Source organism: Nothobranchius furzeri, chromosome 11, assembly GCF_043380555.1.
Source record: "Nothobranchius furzeri strain GRZ-AD chromosome 11, NfurGRZ-RIMD1, whole genome shotgun sequence".
In the NCBI taxonomy this organism is placed as follows: domain Eukaryota; kingdom Metazoa; phylum Chordata; class Actinopteri; order Cyprinodontiformes; family Nothobranchiidae; genus Nothobranchius; species Nothobranchius furzeri.
The window spans coordinates 25926822-25951221 of record NC_091751.1 but is presented as its reverse complement, the minus strand read 5'-3'; the positions used below and the strand labels follow the sequence as shown (position 1 = coordinate 25951221).

The window sequence follows — 24400 nt, the reverse complement described above, 5'->3', positions numbered from 1 at the left end:
TAAATATGGAAATCCAGTCGGACTGGTCTTTGAATGTTTAACCAGAAGATTTACAATTCTTTGTTTATTCAGGGGTCGAAGACGCTTCGTATCAATTCAGACAGATTCAGGTTTGTAAAAAGTAAGAAATTTATTTTCTAAACAATTAAAAACTTGACAACGCGTTATGTAATGAATGAATCTAAGTGGATGGAATGTGAGGTGTGATGATGCGTGAATGTGATGTTATCAGAACTTTCGTATCTGGAGAAAATGAGTTCTGAGTGGGAGTGAATTTGGTCTCCTATAAACTACAGTGATGGTTTATAAAACCACATCAGACGCAATCTGTCGAGTCTACGTACCCTTATCAGAGACTCTCTTTTGGATCCGAGATGCCGGGGAGTCCGTGGACCCCACGGTACCGAAGTCCGTAGAGAAACAGCAGTAAGACCAGGTCAGTCCAGAGTCATCTCCAGATCACGACAAACAGGTGGACTTGTTTTGCGTCTATGGAGGACTCTTAAGGAGTCGGAGCTGGTTCAGCTTTATTCTGAAGGAACCGTTTGCGGTCAGCTGTAGCGTGCAACAGGTTTTGACAGCTTGTCACAAGATGCAATGGGAGAAGAGGTTTCCTCCGATGGCTAGTCAGAGTTGGAAACAAGTGTGAATCACTCAGGAAGTGAAGCTGTTTAAATAATGGCCATATTTTGGTTTACTGACGAGTCAGAATTTGCCCTGTAAAGGGGTTTTGCCAACAAACTCAGATACACACCTCCCTCAGATATGAAGACGCTGATTTTGTGCATAAGAAAATATCTATGTGCAGTGACGTCAATTCTAACTTGCGTCATGGAGATATGGTGAGTATGTCTTGTCTAGTCAGTGCACTGATTACATATATGGGTCATATATTTCATTTCATCCTCATTAATCTTTCAGCGTAATAATAATATTCATTTCAACTTCAGTAGTTTAAGCACAGATTAATCAAAACATTTCATCTAACCATACTGTCCAGTTCATTATATGATTAGTTTCTCATATTGTTCACTTCATTACATGATTTAATTATGAAAGTTCATCCATCTTGATCTGTGAAGAAGAGCAGTCTTAGATAAGAGGGAGCTTGCGAGGGACCTTGGGCAAACAACAGTATCTTTCTTGCAGATTAAAGGCACCAGTTAAGACTTATGTTTCCAAATGGCCAGATACTGAAGAGGTCAGACTGTAGGTGGAAAACTGACCATTTCTGGAGGCTACAGAGCAAATGAGAATATGAGGTCAAAGGAACTGCCTGAACTAGTGCAGAGACAGAATTGTGGCAAGGCACAGATCTCGACAAGGTTACAAAAACATCTCTGCTGCACTAAAGGTTCCTAAGAGCACAGTGGCCTCCACAATCCTTAAATGGAAGACGTTTGGGACGACCAGAACCCTAGAGCAGGACATTCTGAGCTACCGGGGAGAAGAACCTTGGTGAGAGGTGAAGATGAAATGGTAAATGGTCTGTATTTGATATAGTGCCTTCCAGAGTCCTAGACACCCCCCCCCCCCCCCCCCCCCCTTTGGCCTTAATTCTAAGTGGTGTGTGCGGAGAAAACCAGGCACTGCTTGTCAATTGTCCAGCGAAGCATGGTGGTGGCAGCATCAGGCTGTGGGGGTGTTTTCAGCTGCATGGACAGGATGCCTGGTTGCAATCGAGGGAACATGAATGCAGCAAGGTACAGGGATATCCTGGACAAGAGTGCTCAGGACCTCAGACTGGGCCAAAGGGTTACCTTCCAACATGACAATGACCCTAAACACAGCTAAAATAACAAAAGAGGCTTCATGGTAACTCTGTGACTGTTAATGAATAGCCTAGCCAGAGCCATGACTTGAACCCAATTGAGCATCTCTTGAGAGACGTCACAGTGTCCCGACTGATCATGCGCCCTGTCTACTTGCCCAAGGGGATGTCCCTGTGGCTGACTGGTTAGTGCACGTGCCTCTCATCCGGGAGTCTGGCGATCGAATCCTGCCGGGGCCCTCGTTTCTCCACCTTGCCACACTAAAAATGGCTGTCCACCAACGTCCAATCCAGTCCAATCCAGTTTTATTTATGAAGCACTTTAAAAGACCCAGCACAGGAACAAAGTGCTGTACAGAAAATACATTAAAACAATTGACTAAACAGAAAACAGCAAAGATAAATAAATAAATAAAACACATGACACATAAAATTAAAATAGCCCTATATTAAAAAAAAACTTGATAAAACTTGATAAAACCACATTGAATCACCTAAAACAGCTAAAATAAAATAAAAATAGAAACCAACATCTCACAAGGTATCAAAAGCCAGGGTAAAGAGGTGAGTTTTCAGGAGTGCCTTAAAAACAGGTAAGGAACTGGCCTGTCTTATCTCTAAAGGAAGTTCGTTCCACAGTTTTGGAGCTGCTACAGCAAAAGCGCGATCTCCTCTAAATTTACGCTCAGTCCTGGGTACAATCAGGAGCAGCTGATCAGCATACCTGAGGGAGCGGGAGGGAGTGTAAGGCTGTTTCAGGTCAGAGAGATAAGAGGGGGCGAGGCCATCAAGACCTTTAAAAGCAAACAAGAGGATTTTAAAATGAATCCTAAAAGAAATGGGCAGCCAGTGAAGTGAAGCTAAAACGGGAAATGTGCTCAAACTTTCGAGTGCCAGTTAAAAGACGAGCTGCGGCATTTTGCACCCTCTGTAGGTGACTAATACATGATGCACTGACCCCAATATAGAGTGCGTTACAGTAATCCAGCCGAGTGGTTACAAAGGCGTGGATCACTGTCTCAAAGTGCTGCCGTGAAAGAATTGGCTTTATTTTTGCCAGCTGCCTGAGGTGAAAGAAGCTAGATTTTACCACTGCCTTAATCTGATGTTCAAACTTCAGATCACAGTCCACTTTGACCCCCAGGTTGGTGACAGTTGGCTTAACAAACTGGGCCAAGGAATCTACAAACCCATTGGGGGTCTCAGTAGGACTACCAAAAATCATCACCTCAGTCTTTTTATCATTGAATTTTAAAAAGTTCACAGACATCCAAGCCTTTATGTCGTCAAGACACTGAAGTAATGGCTGTAACGTTCACCATCCAACCTGACATAACAGGAGAGGATCTGCAAGGAGGAATGGCAGAAAATCCCCAAATCTGGGAAACTTGTTGCATCTTTACCAAGAAGACTCAAAAGGTGCTTCTACTAAATACTAAGCAAAGGGTCTGAATACTTAGGACCATGCGTTAAATCAGCATGGGGTGCTGTGTGCATTAATGAGGAAAAAATAGTTTGATATTTAGCAAACAGCTACAATATAAGTGAAGAATTGACAGAGGACTATACGCTCCGTCCACTGCAGATAAAAGATTAACTTCATCTGCGCATGTTGGATTATTCCAGCCGAGACACGATAATAAAGGCTGATTTAACTTGTTAACAGCACTGTTCCAGAAGCTGCTTTTATTTGACCTACACTCCACTTTACTATCCTAGAGGCTTTTCAGTGATTTTGTTGTGAGAAGCATTTTCTGCGTGTTTTATGCACCAGATGGAGGCATCTCATCCACTTATCCAGAGTTGGGCCGTGGGGGCAGTAGCCCAAGCAGAGGCCCAGACTGGTCTCTCCCCAGCCATATGGGCCAGCTCCTCAAGGCGGTCCAGGCCTCCGTCCACGAGGAACGCAGCATGTGGAACTCTTAATGGGAACCGCCGAGTCGGCATTCTGCCTTCTCACCTTTTATCCGAGTAAATATTCACTACTTTATAAATAAAAATACATTTTAATGCAAACAGGATTAAATGGGTTTAGGTGTTTTAAGAACCTGCGGACTTTGATGACATTAACTCGGTGCTGGTTCTTGTTCCAGCAGAACTCATAAGCATCTGATTTGTGGATGAATTCACATTCAGCCAAGGAGAACTTGGATGTTCAGGTCCTAGAACTGCTGCAGACCATTTTTGACTCCAATAAACCCCCGAGTTCAAATTCTGACTCAAACATTCCTGGAAGGCGAGTAAAAAGAAGCAGCAACACCTGGTGGCTTGTTTTTCTCTTTAATTAAGATAAGTTATGTACACAGTTTGTTTACTCCGACTATGCACACTTTACCTCCTCATCAACAACCTTTCCACAAAAGTGACCATAGACTAAAATCCCAGAAAAGATTTAGATTTAGCCGTGTTCCTCAACCTGACGCTTTGATCTGTGTTTTCTGGAGATAGTCACACCCAGGTGATCAAATATATCCAGAAAACATCTGGTGACCTGCTAACAGACGAAACAAAAACACAGAGAGGGACAAAAGGCCACAAACCCTCAGCAATCGCTGCCGGTGGGTTCACACTGCTGGATCTACTCGTTTAGGAGCAAAACAATGCCTTAAAGCTGCAAATGGGATGGATCAGACGCAGAAATGGAAAAACATCTAATTATGAAACTCTAAAGCTTCCTGTTCCGGTTTTTATTTCCACAACAATGACGGGAAACAGCTGATTAAAGGTTTGAGGTCTCACAAATCCACTGATCAGCCCTGCTGCTCTGATCGCTTTTCATGGAAGATGTAGGAAGACACACTTCTCGTCTTTAATCCAACGAAGCCTCAAACCACGTAGCAACGTCCAGATCAAAAGAAATCAAAGGTTAACAGCGAGTGGCACATTTTATATGAAGAGAAAGTGCAAATAAAGATGGTAGAAAAAGCCTCCGACGGAAAAAAGATACAAGGTCCCACGATCGTTTCAGAGGAAGACATTTCTCACATAGAGCTTTAAAATCCAGACCTTCTTACATTCAACCTGTGTGTGTGTGTGTGTGTGTAGCGCTCTCATTAAGGACAACATCTCTGAGCAACAATTCAGCACTGCAAACAGATTTTGAACTAAATGTATGACTTAAAACAGAGAAAGGCCCAAACAGAACTTTCTCATTTCTGTACAGACTCATTATATTTATGCCATAATCAATATTATAACTATGAAATCATTATATTGGATAGTTTGTGTCTGTTGACAAGCTGATGTTGCCACAAGTGGGCGTGTTTGTGCACATAAATGTGCATCCTGATGGACGCACACACCTAAAACATGACACCTGTTGTAGGCGGAGCTATTCTGATCAGAAACAAACCAGAGCAGGACAAAGGCAGAAGATCCACTCTGCAGGAGGAGACAGGAAACCCACAAGAGATAATGTGTGGACACACACGCCTACACACACCTACACACACACACAGACTCAGTCCATCTTCTCCTTGTGAACCAGTTTTGGAGCATCAACAAAGTCCTGGCCGTTGAATAGGATGATGGTGGCCGTGATGGCGCTGGCGGCTCCCCAGAACATCACGTAAGCGAGGGTCTCGGTCCACGTGTCCCCTGGAGGACAAACAGCCAGTCAGTTTTAACCCAGCCAGGTCTGTGCTCGGCGTTAGTTACCGTCAGCTTACCGGCCATCAGGAGACAAACGATGCACATGGAAAACGCAACCAGCATGACGATGGGCAGCTGAAAACAAACAAACACACACACAAGTTAATGGCCGGGTCGGTGCAGCACATCTTCTCCGTTTAACAGAGGACGTTCAGATGGACTCACCGTTAGGAACTTCCAGTCTTTGTGAACACGAAGAGGAGTGGGTCCGTCTGAATCATCAACAGCAAAGTTACCCAGAAAAAGGTCGATGGCATCCTGAAAACAACAACAACGGCGTCACTGGAACAACAAAACACACAAAGCTACCAGGCGCTTCAACGGCAGCAGCTCCCAATGAACATCAAAACTGGTCTAAAACACCAAAAGTTGTTAAGTTGGAAGTGAGAGAGTCTGGTTCTGGTTCCGTGATCGGGCGAATCACAAGACTTGAGACTCGTGCTGCATTCAGACCCTTGTATCTACATCAGGTGACTTGGGAGAGGTACCTGTCTGAATCCATCTGAGAAGTTGTTTTTGTAGTAGCGGATCATGGAGTTCCATCCGTCCATCACCAAACCCCACCTGGTCCTCTTCCCGGTCCTGGAGGACAAATTCACTTTTGTTAAGCATGAAAACCTCGGAGGTGGAAATCTTGTTCCTGTGAGGAGGAGGAGGAGGTTCTGTACCTTGTGAAGTCGGTTTTTAGTGCTCCAGTTCCAGCATACTGGACAGCACATGCATTAGCATTGTCAGCCCATGCTGATTAGAGAGCGCGCACACACACACACACACACACACACACACACACAGAGAAAACGTCAGAACACACATCTTCTACTAACAACACATGCTCCCACATCAGCTCATCACTTTACCGTTTTTGTAAATCTTCTCAAACTCTATCTGCTCTTCAAGGCGCTGACCCACATTTAGGACTCCCATCCTCTGTGGAGACAAAACAAGAACATTGTTGGTCTGGCTTCCTCCTGATGACAGGTCACCGAGGGTTCTGCGGTAGGACATTTGGAATGACCTACCAGCACAGGTTAGAAGCTTTTGAATCACGCTTGAAGACCCATTTTTTTGGATTGGCATTTGGCCCAGTATGAGTTGTATTCACTAAAGTTTTTTTTATTTTTTTTAATCTTTGTACTTATTCTGTTTTTACTGTGTAATTTCTTGGCTGCTTTTGTGTCCAGCACTTTGGCCAGCTCAGGCTTTATAAATAAAGTTATCAATCCATCTGTCTATTCATCCATCCGTCCATCTATCTGTCTATATCTATCTGTCTATCTGTCTATATCTATCTGTCTATCTGTCTATATCTATCTGTCTATCTGTCTATATCTATCTGTCTATATCTATCTGTCTATCTGTCTATATCTATCTGTCTATCTGTCTATATCTATATCCATCTATCATCTATCTATATCTATCTATCTTTATCTATCCATATCTATCCATCCATCTATCTTTGTGGGAGATTTTTAAATTAGCGCAGAGGTTCGGATTATAACCTTTACACCACCTTAATCCACTCTGTGAATGTAAGTAAGTAAGTAAAAGTTTATTTATATAGCGCCTTTCACAGATATAAATCACAAAGCGCTGTATGAATGCTGAATGCAGCCCAGTTACCCCAGCAGCCTGTCCACCAGTCCAGACCCTGTAAAGGACAGGCAAACCCTGGGGGGCTCCATGCTGATGAATCTGGACTCTGGTCTCCCGAACAGCTCAGTTAATTCGTTAAAGCTGCTTCTGCTCTAAGAGACTTATCCAGGAATGTTGGAATACCTGCAGCTGGGATTGCAGAGAGCGCCGGGCTAACAGGCTCTGGATCACGTTGGTCCTGTCCAGGCAGTCCATGCAGTTACTGCGGAATACTCCTTTCTGCTGGCTCACGATCTTCCCCTCCTTGTACACCATGAAGTAACTACACGCAGTAAAAAGTGTGATTATTTACTGACAGGAAGAGTGAGGTGGGCAGCTGGAGGTTCAGTTACCCGTATTCCTCCTGAGTCTCTGCGACGGCATCCACTAAGATCTGCAGACGGTCCCACCTCATGTTGCTGCACTCCTTGTGAAAGTCAAAGGCCAGATAACTGAAGACACAGAAGAAGATGGTTACAGGTGGATTTCTTGTTCCTGGAACAGAGCTCCTCCTGCATTTAGTTACAGCGCTGCACAGAAATGTCTGAATTAAACTTTCATTTACTTCTTCACAGCAAGTTACCTGTTTGACATTGCAGGCGTATAATAAAAACTCTACACACGGTGTGGGCTGCGTCACCGTTACAACTGAGAAATGGCTGTAGTTGCTCATCGTGGACGGGTGGGGGTGTACCTGTGAGCATGAGGGGTTCTGTACCTGACACAAGTAGCACAAAGTAGCCACAGTGTCTGTGGTGATGTTCAACATTCTGCTCAGTCTCTGGCTTTTTATCAGAGTCTGAACCTGGAAACAGCCTCAGGAAGCAGGCAGAAAGCTCTGGAACAACCAGTGACTCCGCCCCCTATCCAATCAGTGGCTGACAAGTCGCCAACATTGTGCTTTTGGCCCGACTTGGTACGCCTGGAACCACGTGAAAGCATTTTGTGACCTTTCTGATCAGCGGCGTGAAACGTTTTCACTGCTATTCCGCGTGTTAAACGCTCCCGGTGGGAAGGGAGCTCATGGGTAAACAGAGCCGTGTCCAGGACTTTTAAAATGGGGTGGCCCATGTGGGGCACTTGTTTATTCATGGGTGGCACCAATGGTTATGCTTATTTATTTATTTACACAAATCCTTTATTTATTTATTTACTTTCTAGTGAGTTTTTGAGTTTCACATTGCACAATCACCATTTTTTTCCCCTCTTCATCTTCTACTTTTGTGGTGGTTAGCAAGTCACTTCTTGTTGCATTAAGCTTGGTTTAGGCTTGACGCATTCACTTTCCGCGCGGTGATGCGGCTCGTGGATGGAACGCGCTTCACAACTCACAGCGTTTATGGTTTGTGCGGCTTGTCTCTCCGGTGAGCCAATATACTCCCAAACTGTAGGGGGCAGCATGGAGCTCTACGGCATGCATCCAACACTACACCATAGTAGAAGTAGAAATTACTGTTTACAACACGGCATTTCAGCATTTTTAACAGCCTCCTCGTCTTTTCCGACAGTGCGAGCTATTTCTCTCCAAGAATTATTAACAACATGTTGATCACGGTGATCTCTGAGAGCTGAATCATACAAATGTCTGTATTTACAAACCTCTGCCGTACTAGTTCTTGCCAGTCCGCCATGTTTTTCCGCGTCCGTCCGTGTGGTTAGAAATTTTCCAAGGTGCACGTTGCGGAAATTCTGGGCCATGCGGAGGCGCGGTGGAGGGGTGTGGTTGTTAAAATGACGCAAAATGACGCAACTTTTCCGCGCGGACCTCGCGGACGCGTCAAGCATAAACCAACCTTTACTGCCACCAAATGGAGTTGAGTGGGACTCTAAGCATGATGTATTAAATAATATTAATACTACATACCTGGGCTAGAAAACAAGGTGAAAGGTGCATGCAACCACACACTATTTTGGAGTTTAGAACCCAAGCCTTTTGTCGACAATGTAAAGTCAATTTAAACTGGAACTTTGTGGGGTGGCACCTGGGGTGGCCAATCAGATTCTAAGGGTGGCATGTGCTACCCCAGGCCACTCCCTGGACACGCCCCTGTGGGTAAAACACCTCCAGTGGAAAGCCAGGGTTAGGTGCTCAGAGGAGGTGGTTAATGACAAATTCATGGTACTTTCTATCCGATTACCCGACTGAGACAAGTGAACATACAAGAAAAACGAACAACGTGATGAACGACACTTACTTAAGAAAACCATTGTTCAATCCAGAAGCCATCTTGGCAAAAGCTTCCTCCAGGGGCTTCTCCGAGCCCTTCTGATTCACCTGGAAAACAGCAGCACCAACAGTCCTTACGGGCATCTCGGGAGTTGTTCTGATGTGAAAGCGTGTGACAGAGAGGGCTCCTCACCAGGTTAAGAACCGTTTGCTTTCCATAAATCAGGATCTGGGAGTCAAAATGACTCTGGAAACCATCCATCTACACACATACTTTAGAGCGTTAGCAGTAAATCCCACAGATCAAAACCAAACTCACTGAAAACACCAGCACGTACGTGATTCATGCTTTTACTGATGACAGGCTTGGGCTTGTATTTGAGGTTTGGCCTTTGACTCCAGTAGAACGGCATTGAGCCTCGAGTCTACAGGAAAACAGTTATTCACATGTTGCTCTACCGGAGAACAAACACATCTGCCTGGGTCACCAACTCACCTGAACAAAAGAAGCTTTGGCTCCTTCATACAAAACTATCTGCTCAGTCTCCACAAAGTTAGCTGCATGGCCTTCAGAGTCGATGCCTGTTAGGACAGCAGCACAGGAAAATCAGGTCATGGACTTTTTATTCCCACAGATTAGTCACACGGAGTCACACGCAGATTTAATTTATCCACAATTTTGTCTCGAATGTCTTCCAAAACCGTCTCGTATTTTTCTACTTTCCCACTCAGGTGCTAAACTCGAACCAGTCTGGAATGGTTTCAGACGCCTGCAGCAACTTTCAAACAGGTTTAAAGTTTCAGCCACACAAGAGCAAACCCAGAGACTCAATCCAGAAAAGTCCTCTGAATGTTATTTAGTTTGTGGCAGACAGCCACCGCCCAGCCAGGGACCGGGTTCAGCCCAAACAAAAGTACGTATAGTCACAGTAAAGTTTGGATAAAGAAAGATCAGAACTTTTACTCTGAAGAGTCCAGTAGACTTTGTGGGTCTGCATACATTTAATTTTACAGGACAGGTGTAAACTGAGTTACTTTAGCTTTTCCCGAGGCTCTTGTCCTGTCTGTCTAGAGTGCTTCTCTGCGTTCCTCCTGAAAACTCAGTTTTTATTAAACTGTAGATTTGGTCAGCTGGTCATTCAACGCCACTGACAAGATTTATTTCAACGAGAGCGGAGTGGGGGTCTCCAGATTGCTCGAATGGAATGTGCTCGGTGGGGTATATTTTGGATTCCTGGAAGGAAAGGATATTATATACCTTTCTCAGGTGTCCGTAGAGGACATTGGACGTATGGAATCTTGACCTGATAATTACTGGATTGCTTCTAACTGGTGTAGGAGGATTTCTGGTTTTTTGGAAAATTGGGAAGTCTGTCCATCCATCCATCCATTTTCGTCCGCTTATCCGGGGTCAGGTCGCGCGGGCAGCAGCTTAAGCAGGGAGGCCCAGACTTCCCTCTCCCCAGCCACTTGGACCAGCTCCTCCGGGGGAATCCTAAGGCGTTCCCTCACCAGCCGTGAGACAGTCCCTCCACCGTGTCCTGGGTCTTTCTTTAGGTCTCCTCCCAGTTGGACGTGCCCGGAAAACCTCACCTGGGAGGCGTCCAGGAGGCATCCTTACCAGACGCCTGAGCCATCTTAACTGGCTCCTCTCGATGTGGAGGAGCAGCGGGTCTACTCCGAGCCCCTCCTGGATGACGGAGCTTCTCACCCGATCTCTAAGGGAGAGCCCAGCCACTCTGCGGAGAAAACTAATTTCGGCCGCTTGTATCCGCAATCTCGTTCTTTTGGTCACTACCCAAAGCTCATGACCATAGGTGAGGGTAGGAACGTAGATCGACCGGTAAATCGAGAGCTTCGCCTTCTGACTCAGCTCTCTCTTCACCACGATAGACCGGTACAACGCCCGCATCACTGCAGATGCAGCACCAATCCACCTATCGATCTCACGCTCCAGTTTTCCCTCACTCGTGAACAAATCCCCGAGATGCTTTAACTTCTCCACTTGGGGCAGGACCTCATCCCTGACCCGGAGAAGGCATTCTGCCCTTTTCTGACTCAAGGCCATGGTCTCAGATTTAGAGGAGCTGATTCTCATTCCAGCTGCGTCACACTCGGCTGTGAACCGCTCCAATGAAAGCTGAAGATCACGTTCTGATGAAGCCAACAGGACCACATCATCTGCAAAAAGCAGAGACTCAATCCTTAGGCCACCAAAACGGATGCCCTCCACACCTTGGCTGCGCCTAGAAATCCTGTCCATAAAGGTTATGAACAGAATCGGTGACAAAGGGCAGCCTTGGTGGAGTCCAACTCTCACTGGGAACGAGCCCGACTTACTGCCGGCAATGCGGACCAAGCTCTGACACCGGTCATACAGGGACCTAACAGCCCGTATCAGAGGGTCCGGTACCTCATAATCCCAAAATACCCCCCAGAGAGCCCCCGAGGGACGCGGTTGAACGCCTTCTTCAAATCCACAAAACACATGTAGATTGGTTGGGCGAACTCCCACGCACCCTCCAGGATCCCCCTAAGGGTATAGAGCTGAACCAGTGTTCCACGGTCAGGACGAAAACCACATTGCTCCTCCTGAATCTGAGGTTCAACAATCCGATGGACCCACCTCTCCAGAACCCCTGAATAGACCTTACCAGGAAGGATCACAAGTGTAGTTGGAACACAGCCTGCGGTCCCCGTCACCCACCACCCGCACCTACTCATCGGAGTCCAACTGTCTGATGTTTTTGTGCTTATATGTTGAGGCGTTTTTTTTAATAGCAAAGCTACCCTCTGTCGGGGGTAACTCTGATATGCCTCTTCTCCCTTATCGTCATGTAACCCTTTTCTATCTGCATATGAGAGCGCGAGGTACGTGCAGGCCAACAGTTCAGCCTGATTCTGTTATGTTACGTCAAACGTTGGACGGGTTGTTCTGTAACTGTAATTTTGCTGTACTGGGACGCTGGTACACTGACAAATAAAGGTCCTTGATCTATTTATTTTTTAAATTGGTGGTGCCTGTGTACCACAGCCTCGTCTTCGTCAGTGTGCCCCAGGGTAGCTGTAGCTACAATGTAGCTCATAACAACCACGGTGTGAATGAGTGTGTTGTTAAGTGCCTTGGGGGGGTTCTAGGACTCTAGAAGGCATTATATCAACTACAGACCGTTTACCATTTGCAACATGAAGACTGCAGTCCCACATTAACAACAGAAAGTAATTATCTAACCAAGCCAGTGTTGTGCTTCTACCTCTGACATAGTATCGGACACCTGCCCGGAAGCAGCTTCTCCTGGAGATGAGTATCCACTCAAAGATCTTCCCATTTATACGACATGGCTTAATCACAATGACTTTCCCAGCAGGGTCAAGGAAAAACTATTACTCATATTATTGCTATCTTAAGGTTATTTTTTAACATAAACTAATAAACTGCAAAAGGATACATCCGTGAACAACAGGCAGAGCAAACCTGTGGAGCTACAGACGCAAAACAACAAGTTAGGAAACAAATACAATTTTTTATAAATAATCACGAGTAAAAGTTACCTCTGGCTGCCCGGCCAGCTCTCTCAGTAGGTTCCCATTCCACACAAACCTCTGATCTGCCTGAAAACCACAACACAGGAGCCAGGAGGCTCAGATATGACACAATACATGTAAAAATAAATCACAGTACACAGTCAGATCTTAAAAGACATCAGGACGTATTATTGTGTGTACAGTTATACTGTGTAAATAATAAAAAACTATCATTAACACGTGTATCATGGCTCAAGTTATGATAGTGACAAGTTATGGAGTTCCAGAGGTCTTTTTAATGAAGACAGCACCAAGACGTGCCGAACACAGTCTGCTGACAGTCCGAAGGCCGGCCAAAGACAGGATGAAGGCAGTCTAGAAGCAGGCCAAAGATGAGACAAAGACAAGCTGAAGGAAGTCCGTAGACAGCCAGAAGGAAGTTTGCAGACAGGCTGAATGCAGGCCAAAAACAAACACACTAGGGCTGCACGATATTAGGAAAACCTGCGATATTCGATATTGTGATGTCGAGTATACTTGCGATAAATAAAAACTTAACTCAGGAAGAAAAATATCAAAAACAAAGAAATAAAAAATTCATAAAAATGAGAAAAGCAAAAGATGTGAGGAAAGGGAAAAAGAAAATGATCAGGAAAAGGTAATCAGTGGATCCCGGGAAAAGCAGAATCAGCAGAAAGAGCAGAACTAAGCTAACTCGGGTGTTTGCTAACCATCAAAGTTAAGTGCTGTCCGCCTCGGGGGAGGGCATCTGACCTATGAGAACCCACCCGATTGCCCAAATGGGTGAAGAGCTCCGTTTGATTTGTTAAAAAAAAATCACGGTTCTGTTTGACAGAACGCATCATGAGCAGCAAACATTTGAGCTGACCATTCATTGCGACATTTATCTGTTCTTTGCGATATGCATATTGTGCATGCTGATATCACGATAACGATATATTTACGATATATTGTGCTGCCCTAAAACACACTTATAGATAGTAATGCATGGTGTAACCGGTACATGGTTGATATGATATAAATGTAGCCACCGGTAGAGACTGACTCTACCGCCTATGAATGTTGTCAAGTTGCATCAACTCTGGATGAACGCAGTGACTGCTGCAGCTGCTAGGTGGAGCATGCGGATGAAGACATGCTTGTAAAGACGATGAGGTTATGTTGGTTATACCTGCCTGGTTTGGGATTAAGGAGTTTGATGCTGAGCACAAAAACATCCTCACTAAACAATTCTGGGCGACATTAAAGCGAAATTTCTGCACTAACAGCTCATTAACGCTAATTCCCTTGAACGTTGCTCATTTGAACACAGTCAACACACAGGGCTCCAAACTGTTTGGACACCTGCTGTGCTTCAGTTTGAAACAAGTTTCCTTCTGCTGTTCTCAGCCGTTCCTCCCATTAATTTAAAAGGTCGTGTCTGAAAGCAGCTCCGCATTCTGACACCGATACTTTTAAAGAAGTATTTGTTCTAATGAAATTCATTCAATTCCTTCTGACCTGTAGAAACAAAAGAAAACAAAATATCACGATGTAGATCGTTATCAAATGTGCTTAAAAATACGTTGTGAAATATATTTTAGGCCATATCGCCCATTCCTGCTCATAAAAGGTGGAAGTCCATCCTGCTGGTCTTTAGGGACCATGCATTTAGGGATTGGACCTCTCAGGACCAGTTAAGCCGGGCGGACACTGTGCGACTTTTTCCCTCGTAGCATTCAGCTTCAGCTCAAACTGTACGACTTCCTCGCAGGGCAGATCTCACGAGTCACGTGCTCACACTGCACGACCCAGTTCTCGGATGCGACCTGACTGCTCACACTGTACGTCTGGTAGCAACACGTCAGACCTAAGAATATGCTAAAAATAGCAGTTTTTACTCAACACGTCAGACTTTTTTGTCTTGTTTTGCCTGTTGTCCTTCGGGAGTGCTGCAGGAGGACACACAGGGATTTATGGGGGTTGGATGAGGAAAACGAAATAAAGAAAGTAAATCTGTGTTTTGTGATCAGTTTAATTTGACATGAACACGACAAACACGCTTTCTTGACAATCTTTGTGAGTAAAAAAAATGTGTAGAAATAAAAACGAACAGCGTGTGTTATTAGGGAAATAGCGGGGAGCGGTGTTGACGCATGATTGCACCGTGAGCGGTTCTGGTACTTTTTGGGTCACAGCTGCTCGCAGCGCCGCTTCAACCCTCACGAGGAACGAGCAAAATATCAAACCCTCCAGAAGTCCGTGCGAGCTCACGATTGCTGATCGGTAGCTGGTCACGTGGTGTTAATCGCCTCTCGTAACCCCCTGTACACGACGCTCGGCGCAAAACTCGCCCTGATCTCGTGGATTCTCGCACGAGTGGAAAATCGGCTCAAAACAGTGAAAAAGTCGCACAGCGTACGCCCGCCTTTAGTGGAGGGGTTGTGTAACTTAAACGATGAATGCTGAGGAGAAGAGGCTTCACGTGAATTGTTGAGACTTTTTATGAAAACCCACACCAAGACCGAAACAGAAGGTCTGACAATGAAGTACCATCAGAACCACCGTAGTAGAACCTGATTCCTGAGAGACGTTTTAGGCTTTGCGGTGTCACAGAGGGAAGAAACCCCTGATATGCTCAACACTCCTTTGTAGAAAATCCCTCTGGATGGTTTTCTCAGACATCTGGGTGCGGTGATGTGTTCTGAAGGTCATTACCCTCTCTAGGAGACTAATCTCATGGAAGTCCGGGCTGGTGTTGGCCAGTCGCTGCAGCGTGTGAGTCAGGTCAAAGTCCGTGCAGAAGTAGAAGCCATCTGTGGTTAACACGTTGTTGATCATAGACAGGAAGGTCTTATTCTCCTGGGACTAGAATAAAAAAAACAGACAGATCAAAGAAATCCACGTCTACAGGTTTAAACCATCTGATGTCTGTACTAGCTTCACTGGATGCAAGCAGCACAAGCATATTAATACAGTAGTGCTGGTAAACAAAATAAAGTTACAACAGGAATCATTTGAACTCCTGATTTTAAAGCAGGATGTGAGTTTGTGAAAAAGGACTAGGAGTAAGCTACTTTCTCAAACAAACTAGCGTCGTCCTTTCTGTTAGCTCGCAGCGGCGCGTGCCACATTTAGACACACAGATCTGACTGAAGACAAGCTGTAGCCAACAGAAAACAGGCCAGAAGCTCCAGAACCCACGCAAACCAAACTTCCTCCCACCTGCTTCCCTCAGAGGTTTAGAGATTTGCTGACCTGTATCTCTGACAGGTGCAGCATAGTCTTCTTATATGAGATGATGTCAAAATCCACAGCCTTCCACACGGCATGGCCCATGAGGCTGCCCACATTCCTCTTCCTGGTGATCACGATCAGGTACATCCCTGTGGCACACCTCAGTTTCACCAACTAGTTCAAATACCAGAACCAGCAGAACAGAACCGTTCTGTCGCCAGTGCCTACCTGCCACCAGGCGGATAGTTCCCATGACGCCACAGATGGGCCTGGTGACGGCTGAGGGGGGGACATCCTTTTTACCTGAGAACGTATCACAAAGGTGTGTGAATCAAGCTGGATTGAAAGGAACAAACAAAAACACGGATAAATTAAAACAGCTCTAAACATGTAAGGACAACAACGGAGAGCCAAGACGCTAAACCGTTCAGATATCCTGAAATAATCTCGATTATGATTGTCTAGTCCTGGTTCTTGACAACATCTATCCAACATGTTTTAGGGGTTTCTCTGCTCCAACAGCATGACGAGCTGCTGAACATGTATTCAACCACTGGATCAGATGTGTTGGAGCAGAGAAACAGCTAAAATAAGCAGAGAGTGGCCCCAGAAGACCAGGGTTGGACACCTTTGATCTAGATATAGGAGGATCTAATATTGTGTGATATTGTCAGTAGAGTCAGAGATGCGCTCCATATTGGAGCAAGCTAACCTGCGAGGGCCATCTCATTTGAAACCCTGTCGATTGCCAGCACAGCATCGGCTCCATCATCACAGGCCTCGATGAAGAACTTCTCAGGGGTCGTGTGCCTTGGGGGGTAAGAACAGACATTTTCAGACATAAAACTGCAGGACGTTGGTCTTCTGAGGCAGTTAATGTAGATCATGTCTGACTGAATGAGAGGACCAACACAGAATATAAAATAAAATCATGTTTATGTTACACAGGGAAGGCCTGGCACTGGTCACACGAGTGTCCTAAACTGAATTTAATCTGCGACCTGTCCCATTCACATGATTATCAGACTGAAGGAGAAACAAAAAAAGAACGTGGGAATTCAGTTTTTAAAGTGGAACTAATTCCTCTCAGAAAAAGAGAAGTCATTGTTTGGATGCCTGGGAGGGGCTCAGAGTAGAGCGACCGCTCCTCCGGAGTCAACAGGAAGTGAGATTTAGATAAAATGTCCCCTTTAAGAGGGCCTGGTTCTTATCTAAACAGCTGCAGAACTGAGACCCAAAATAAAGAAGATTGTAAAATAATTCCAGTGGTGTTGAGTTTTGAAATGAAAGTCTACATTTATCAGAACGGGCATGTCTAAAAGGTCTGGGCATTGCCACCATTGTTCTATATCTGGCTTTAAAGGCTGTTGGAGGAAGTCATGTAGGCGTGTGTCTGGTGTGCTGCGCTGCTAATACAGAGTTTGTTTTAGTTCAGATAACTCTCTCTTTAGTATGCTACGTTCCTGTGCAATCCTTGCTCCGAGTAATGAGTTAATAACAGAAACTACTGGCAACGCCGAGCATAGGGGTGATAATAATAAACCAGCTGAATGTCTCTACACAAGCCAGCTCTAACCTACCTTCGCAGAACACAAGATAACTGCAACAAGCAACTGGACCGGATGTCTCCAACAATGAGAACTAGGGCTGCACGATATTAGGAAAACCTGCGATATTCGATAACAGTGATTAATATTGCGATGGCGATATTACTTGTGATAAATAAAAACTTAACTCAGGAACTAAAATGATCAAAGACAAAGAAATAAAAAAAGTAATAAAAATGAGAAAAGCAAAAGATGTGAGGAAAGGGAAAAAGAAAATAAACAAGAAGAGGCAATCAGTGGATCCCGGGAAAAGCAGAATCAGCAGAAAGAGCAGAACTAAGCTAACTCATAACTCGGGTGTTTGCTAACCATCAAAATTAAGGGCCGTCCTTCTTTGGGACGGCACTCTAACCTATGAGAACCCACCCAATTGGCCAAATGGGTGAAGAGCTCTATTTGATTTGTTAAAGAAACGTAATACTTTTGTTTGATTGACAGGACGCATTATGTGTAGCAAACATTTGAGCTGACCATTCATTACCATATTTATCTGTTCTTTGCGATATGCATATTGTGCATGCTGATATCGCGATAACGATATATTTACGATATATTGTGCAGCCCTAATGAGAACTGAAACTAAAGTTCTCCAGGGTCCCAGCACAAGTATTATTACAGTCTTATTACAGTCTAACAGAAGAGGGATTACCAGATCCAAGCCTAACATCTGGTGTGGCGTTACTGGTTACTGCTGGTTACTAAACGGGTTACTGATCTGGAACATATTTTGCAGGAATGGATTTCTGAACCTTCCATTGTGGGTTTTGAAAATGGCTGCTGATTTACGGTCCACACGAACAGTTACGTGGATCTAAAAAGATTTTTCTTTGTTTAAAGGTATTGAACAAACACTGGGAAAAAAAAAAACATTTGGAAGGGAGTGGGACCCTTCCTTTGCAGATTACACACTACATGGCTCGGCTGCACATTTGTGTAGGAGGATTTGGTTGGTCCAAAAAAAAAAAAACGCAGTTCTGTTAACACGTAATGTGCTAGCTTAGCCATATCTACTTGGGGTTGTAGTTCTTTGTAGGAAACATGAACGACTCATTGCCTTTGTAACTGATATTGGGCAATAAATAATCCCAGGCTGCATCATTAATAAACAAAATTAACTACACTCAAATGCCTTCATCACCCTCAACCACCATCTCCTTCTCTGGTTCTAATGTTTCTCGTTTATCTGACCTCACAATTTTGGTGTGAAGAAAGATGCTTCCACAACTCAATCATATCAATCCACTCTGCAAGGCCTCCCATCACCTCTGGAACATTTCTAAACTTTGCTCCATTCTTTCCCAACCTGATGCTGAAAAGCTAGTCTATGCACTGATCTCCTCCACACTGGACTATTGTAGCACTCCTCCTAGGGAGCTCTAGGAAGAGCAAGCACAAGCCATCCCAGGGGCCTCATGTATCAACCATACTTATGCACAGATCTGTGCGTATATCACATGTAGGAACTAATTTACACATTGTGTGGCATTCATCATTTTGTACCTGGGAGTGGAAATATTCCAAAACATAAGAAAACTTCACACCATGTGTAGGAACAGCATATAGTGGTAGAACTGCTTCCGACACAGTGGACCATCATATTTTAATGTCACACTTGGAGTAATGCGTCGGGATTCGTGACAACGGGTCTGGAGTGGTTCCGATCATTTCTGGCACAGAGAAGTTTCTCTGTAAACAGTTTCCACCCTTCCTCTGCTCCATTGTCATGTGGGGTTCCTCGGGGCTCAATACTTGGTCCTCTGTTTTTTAGTCTTTATCTGCTGCCTCCAGGGTCCACTTTTAGGAAGCACATAATTGCCTTCCATTGCTATGCAGACGGTACACAGATGTATCTCCCGCTAAAACAAAAGGATGGCTGCAGTATAAAATCTCTAGCGGTTTGTTTGGATGAAGCTAAATGTTGGATGGATTTTAACTTTTTAAATTTTAAAGAGAAAAAGACAGAGATAATTGTCTTTGGTACTGGTACCTCCAGCAGGCCCACTCCTATGGACTTAGGCCCCCTGGCTCTGCACAGAAATCCAACAGTGACCAGCTTGGGTTTTAAAATGGACAGTGATTTTAGGTTGGACAGTCAGATCAGTGCCGTTGTCAAATCCAGCTTCTTTCATTTGAGACAGTTGGCAAAAGTAAAGCACATTTTGACTAGAGGATTTAAACACTGTATTCCATGCTTTTATTACAACTCGCCTGGATTACTGTAAGTCTTTGTATTTTGGTATGAGCCAGTCCTCACCGTCTCGACTTCAGCGGGTGCAAAATGCTGCTGCTCGACTTTTAACTGGTACAGGGAGGAGTGAACGCATCACTCCTGTTTTATCGTCACTGCACTGGCCGCATGTCCATTTTAGGGTTCATTTTAAACTTCTTTTATTTGTTCTTAAGTCTTTAAACGGTCTTGCCCCGTCCTACCTCTCTGAGCTATTGCACATTCACTCCTCCTTTCAGTCGCTCAGGTCATCTGACCAGTTGCTCCTGGACGTTCCAAGGACACCGCGTAAGCTCAGAGGGGATAGGGCCTTCGCCGTTGCTGCTCGCAGACTATGGAACTCTTTGCCGGCACATCTTAGAAAGGACTCCTCACTGGAAACTTTTAAATCATCTTTAAAGACCCACCGTTTTAGCTTGGCTTTCGACACCGTATGAAGTTTTGGATTTCTATTTGATTTTAGTGTTTTATTTTAGCGTGCTTTTAATTTTTATACTGTATTCTATTTTATGCTTTTATGTTTAAATGTTCAGCACTTTGGTCAGCGAGAGCTGTTTTTAAAGTGCTTTATAAATAAAGTTGGCTTGGCTAGAACCCCAACACCGAAGGTCTCAGTCATCCACACATGTTCCCCATCCACAAATTATTTTACCCATTAAAATAAATATTTCGGGAGAAAAACAGCTGAGTTAGGGGTGGGCAATATAAACGATATAAGGTAGAAACTATCTAAAATTGGGTAATAGAGTTTTTGGCTATATCGCAATACCGCAACAACACATGACGTCACTAAGATGTGCACCCTGCTGACATTGGGGCAACAGAATGGCAGTGACTGCAAGCATGGAGTGGGTGGAGGAGGAGGCCTATACGCCTCATGTGGCATATATTTGCCACATGAGGATATTTAAAAGCATGTCATTTTGACATATATAAACAGAGGAAATAATATATCGCAATATATATCGTTACTGCACATGCTTCAGATTATATCGCAATATAGATTTGAGGCCATATCGCCCTAAGCTGAGTCACATAATTGGTGCTACAACACCCAACAGGAATCTGACATTGTGGAAGGGTTGTCATCTTTTTTTGTAATCACGATTTTTTCTCTTCCTATTTTATGATGTTTTAAATCTTTTAATTAATTAATATTATTCTAAATTTAATGATGTTATATTTTTGCCCTTGTGAAACACCTCGTGAGTTTGCTTGAGATGCGCTAGATAAAAGAACAACTCTATATTATTATTATTAAGGATTCGTCAGCATGTGCTCTCTGGAGTAAACGCGTTTCCGTAAGTGCACTGACAGGAGATCCTTCCAGAACTATGCTGCTTTTTATTATTTTACAACTACGAGTACCCCCGAACCTCCTCTGCATCCCGAGCACACACGTTGTCAAGGTAACTAGACTGACTGACAGCTCAGAAGAGGCTGCACTCAAAAATTTTCAAATAAAACGAACACCATCCAGAATGACTCCTTAAATGTAAAATGTAAAAGACATCCCGCTATTCTACAATTTATCATATTAAAGTTTTTATTTATTCCTGACGGGAACTTCTCCTCTTTCCCAATCGCATTTATAACCTCTGCAAATTGTTCTTTTGCACTTCGGCAACCAGTGTCTCAATCTCGTACGTTTTTTTTTCTGGGTAAGACGCAGGGAATCCCCTCACATGCGGAGGACGTAGCGAGACCAAATATGGTTAATTGAGGGTGTTTCTGTATGTAAATGACTGAGAACAGACACGAGCACCTGGGTGCGCACAGGAGGGATTTATCTTCAGACGAGTGCGGAGGACCGTGCGTACGAGAGGCCACCGCATATTCCATAAATCAGGATTTTGACCGTTCGTACAAACATTCCAAATTTCATTCATAGGAACAAATTTAGGAATATTTCAACAAACGTTTGATGAATGAGGACCCAGGACTCTGATGAGTTCCACCCATTTCATGATGTAACCCTGGGGTCCCAATAAAGCATTGTGAGCCACATAGAAGAAGGTGGCAGCTTTGGCAACACACACCATAGCTGTGAGCTGGTTAGCGGGGACATCGCCTGATGGCCTGGCCTACTCTGAGAATGCTGACGATACAGTCGGGTCAAGCTTGATTGGTAAATAAACTCATTAGGGCATCCACCTTGCTGAAGCTCACACAGGAGCCCACCACCTCCCCTCTGATTAATCTGCCAATATTGTCAAGAAAGTCACATCAACCTACCTGTAGGCAGATGAATAAATACGGCACTAAATATTTCTGTTAGTCCATAAAAGAAGACAGGCCTTACTCTGAATGTGCTTGTACTTTCCCTTGTTCATGCCGTGCTTCTCTTCCTTAGTTTGAGATATTCAACAAGCATAAACAATATTCTTCCAACATCATCTCTAATGATAGACCACTGCCTTCCCCAAGGGTCGGTTTCCAGCATATTTTAGTTGTGTCCCTGCTTCAACACACCTGATTTTAATCAGCAGATGACTAACAGTATCTGCAGAGCTCCGTGGGCTGCTGAGCTGGTGAGTGAACTGTGTTGGAGCAGGGAAACAACTAGCACATGCTGGGTATTGGCCCTGGGGTTGTAATAGACCGCTGAAAGCACCAGTGATGAAAGGAACTGTTTAAGCAGCTTTAAATCCCCTCAGAGGAAGAATACATCCACCAGATTTAAAGTCTGGGGGGAAATGGTCCAGCTGCTGTTGGACAGGCACAACCCTTAGTCTGACTCTGATCTGCAGTCTGGCTCAGACTACTGAGCAGGGAGACAAACTGGTACGGCTAGCTCGTTATTTCAAACAAGGTGTGTCTGTCAAAGTACACAAGCCGGTTCATGGAACTGCGTTTGGGTTTGGTGCCATCAGCATCTGTTGCTGTTCACTTTGACATCATGGTGGTTGATGTTTGAACTGTCTCACAAAAAACAACTTTTCGCTGTTCTCGGCGGCCTTCAGAACCAGGGCAGAACCGGAAGTTCCAGAGAGCTCTGATGGTGTTTACAGACGGACTACAACAGGTTTCCCTCTGAACAAATGAATGAAGCTCCTGCTAGCTCCAGCTAACTAACTTAGCCTCAGAACCGGTCAGCAAACTTTAGCCGCTGTGTCATCCACCTAAGCGGAACCCTGGAGTCCCGCTCTCCACCCACCCCCTCCCAAGCTGCTCTTCTTTATTTCATCTTAACTCATCTGGATTTAGATTAGGCGAGGAAGCCAAATGTTTATCAAGATTAAATGAAGACTACTTACAGATTGTATCTCTCGTAGACGGTCGCCATTTTCCTTCCGTCTGGCTGACTTCATTGACGTCAGCAGCGTGCGTGACTTCCCTGCGTTCTGGATGCTGCCAGTTTATTGGCCAATCAGAGCACAGAACTCCTCAAGACCTCAAGACCCAAGCCTGCGCACCTATGCGAATGAAAGAGCACATCCAAATCAGATCTGGATGTTATTATCAAGTTTGAATGTAATGATAAAAGGTTAAGTTTTATAATTAATTTAATGCTTCTTTTAGGGAAATTTCATATACATAAAGTGAGGGTCTCCAAATCTCTCCCTAACTTTTGCGTTTTCTTAAATGACTTCCATTCATATGTTAACACCATAAAGTTAATTGTAAATACGAAGGCAGAACTCACTTTAATAAGTCTTCAATGTTTATTTCTGATTGACCCTGTATAACAAAAACAATCAAAAAAATGTACCTTTTGGAAGGTTGTATTATCTGTTATGTGCCTCTTGTCGATTAATGAGCTGATGTCTGTTCGTGTGTATATTTGATGTATGTTTGTTAGTGTGACTATGTATTTGTGACAAAAACAAATAAAGTTTGTTAAAAAAAAAGAGCACTCTTTAAGAGTTTTTCGGATCTTCTTACGTTATCTCATCGCGGAGCAGTAGATAAAAAAATAAACAAAGAAAGGAGAGGAAGAATGTGTTTCGTTGTGTCCCAGTTTGAAAGGTCAATTTAAAAAAACATACAGGACAGCAGGGGCGGTTCTGGGGGGGTGAGGCGACGTTGGGGTGAACAACCCAAAGTCATGACAAACAAACCTTTTGTAAAAACACACAAAATGAACACACACACACATACTGAACACATGCGTCACAATATTTGGATGATGTTGGGATGAGAAACCCACAATCCTGATGTTTTGGTGATGTTGAGGTGATCACCCCAAAATCACGACATAGGCCACCACACTCCTTATGGTCAAGCCAGTGTCGGTACCAGATATCCTTGGGCAGCCAGATCTACTCAGGGTCCTGTAGTCTGCCAAATACGTCACAGTAGATGATTGGATGAACAAAAGACTTATGGAAGTTATGGCACAACGTTCATAAAAGTTATGTTAGCACATTGACAATGAAGATTTTGATTGGTCCGAACAAATATATGGTTGTAATCTTAGCAGTTGTAGTCCTGTAGTCTAAAAATCAACACTTTTCAGAGAAAATGTGTTTGAATTTCCAAAGGAAATGTAAATAAAAGCCAAGATATTGTGAAAGACAGAAGACGGGAGTTGCCAGATTCTTAGGGAGTGGTGATCGAACGCCGGCTGGTCCTTGTTACGG

General features: G+C 44.2%; 1 protein-coding gene across 1 annotated transcript; it reads right to left on the bottom strand.

Moving 5' to 3' along the window:
- Positions 1–4809: 4809 nt before the first annotated feature.
- sacm1la (SAC1 like phosphatidylinositide phosphatase a) lies at positions 4810–23178 on the bottom strand. The gene is made up of 20 exons (XM_015955802.3): positions 23075–23178; positions 16696–16793; positions 16212–16286; positions 16005–16132; positions 15465–15614; positions 12774–12833; positions 12671–12704; positions 12476–12577; positions 9718–9803; positions 9560–9646; positions 9415–9483; positions 9250–9329; positions 7408–7506; positions 7199–7337; positions 6280–6349; positions 6091–6163; positions 5911–6004; positions 5588–5680; positions 5440–5497; positions 4810–5368 (listed from the first exon to the last, which is right to left on the bottom strand). Exons 1-20 carry the CDS (start codon positions 23101–23103, stop codon positions 5232–5234), a joined length of 1761 nt encoding a protein of 586 aa, XP_015811288.1. The 5' UTR covers positions 23104–23178; the 3' UTR covers positions 4810–5231.
- Between the last annotated feature and the right edge of the window lie 1222 nt (positions 23179–24400).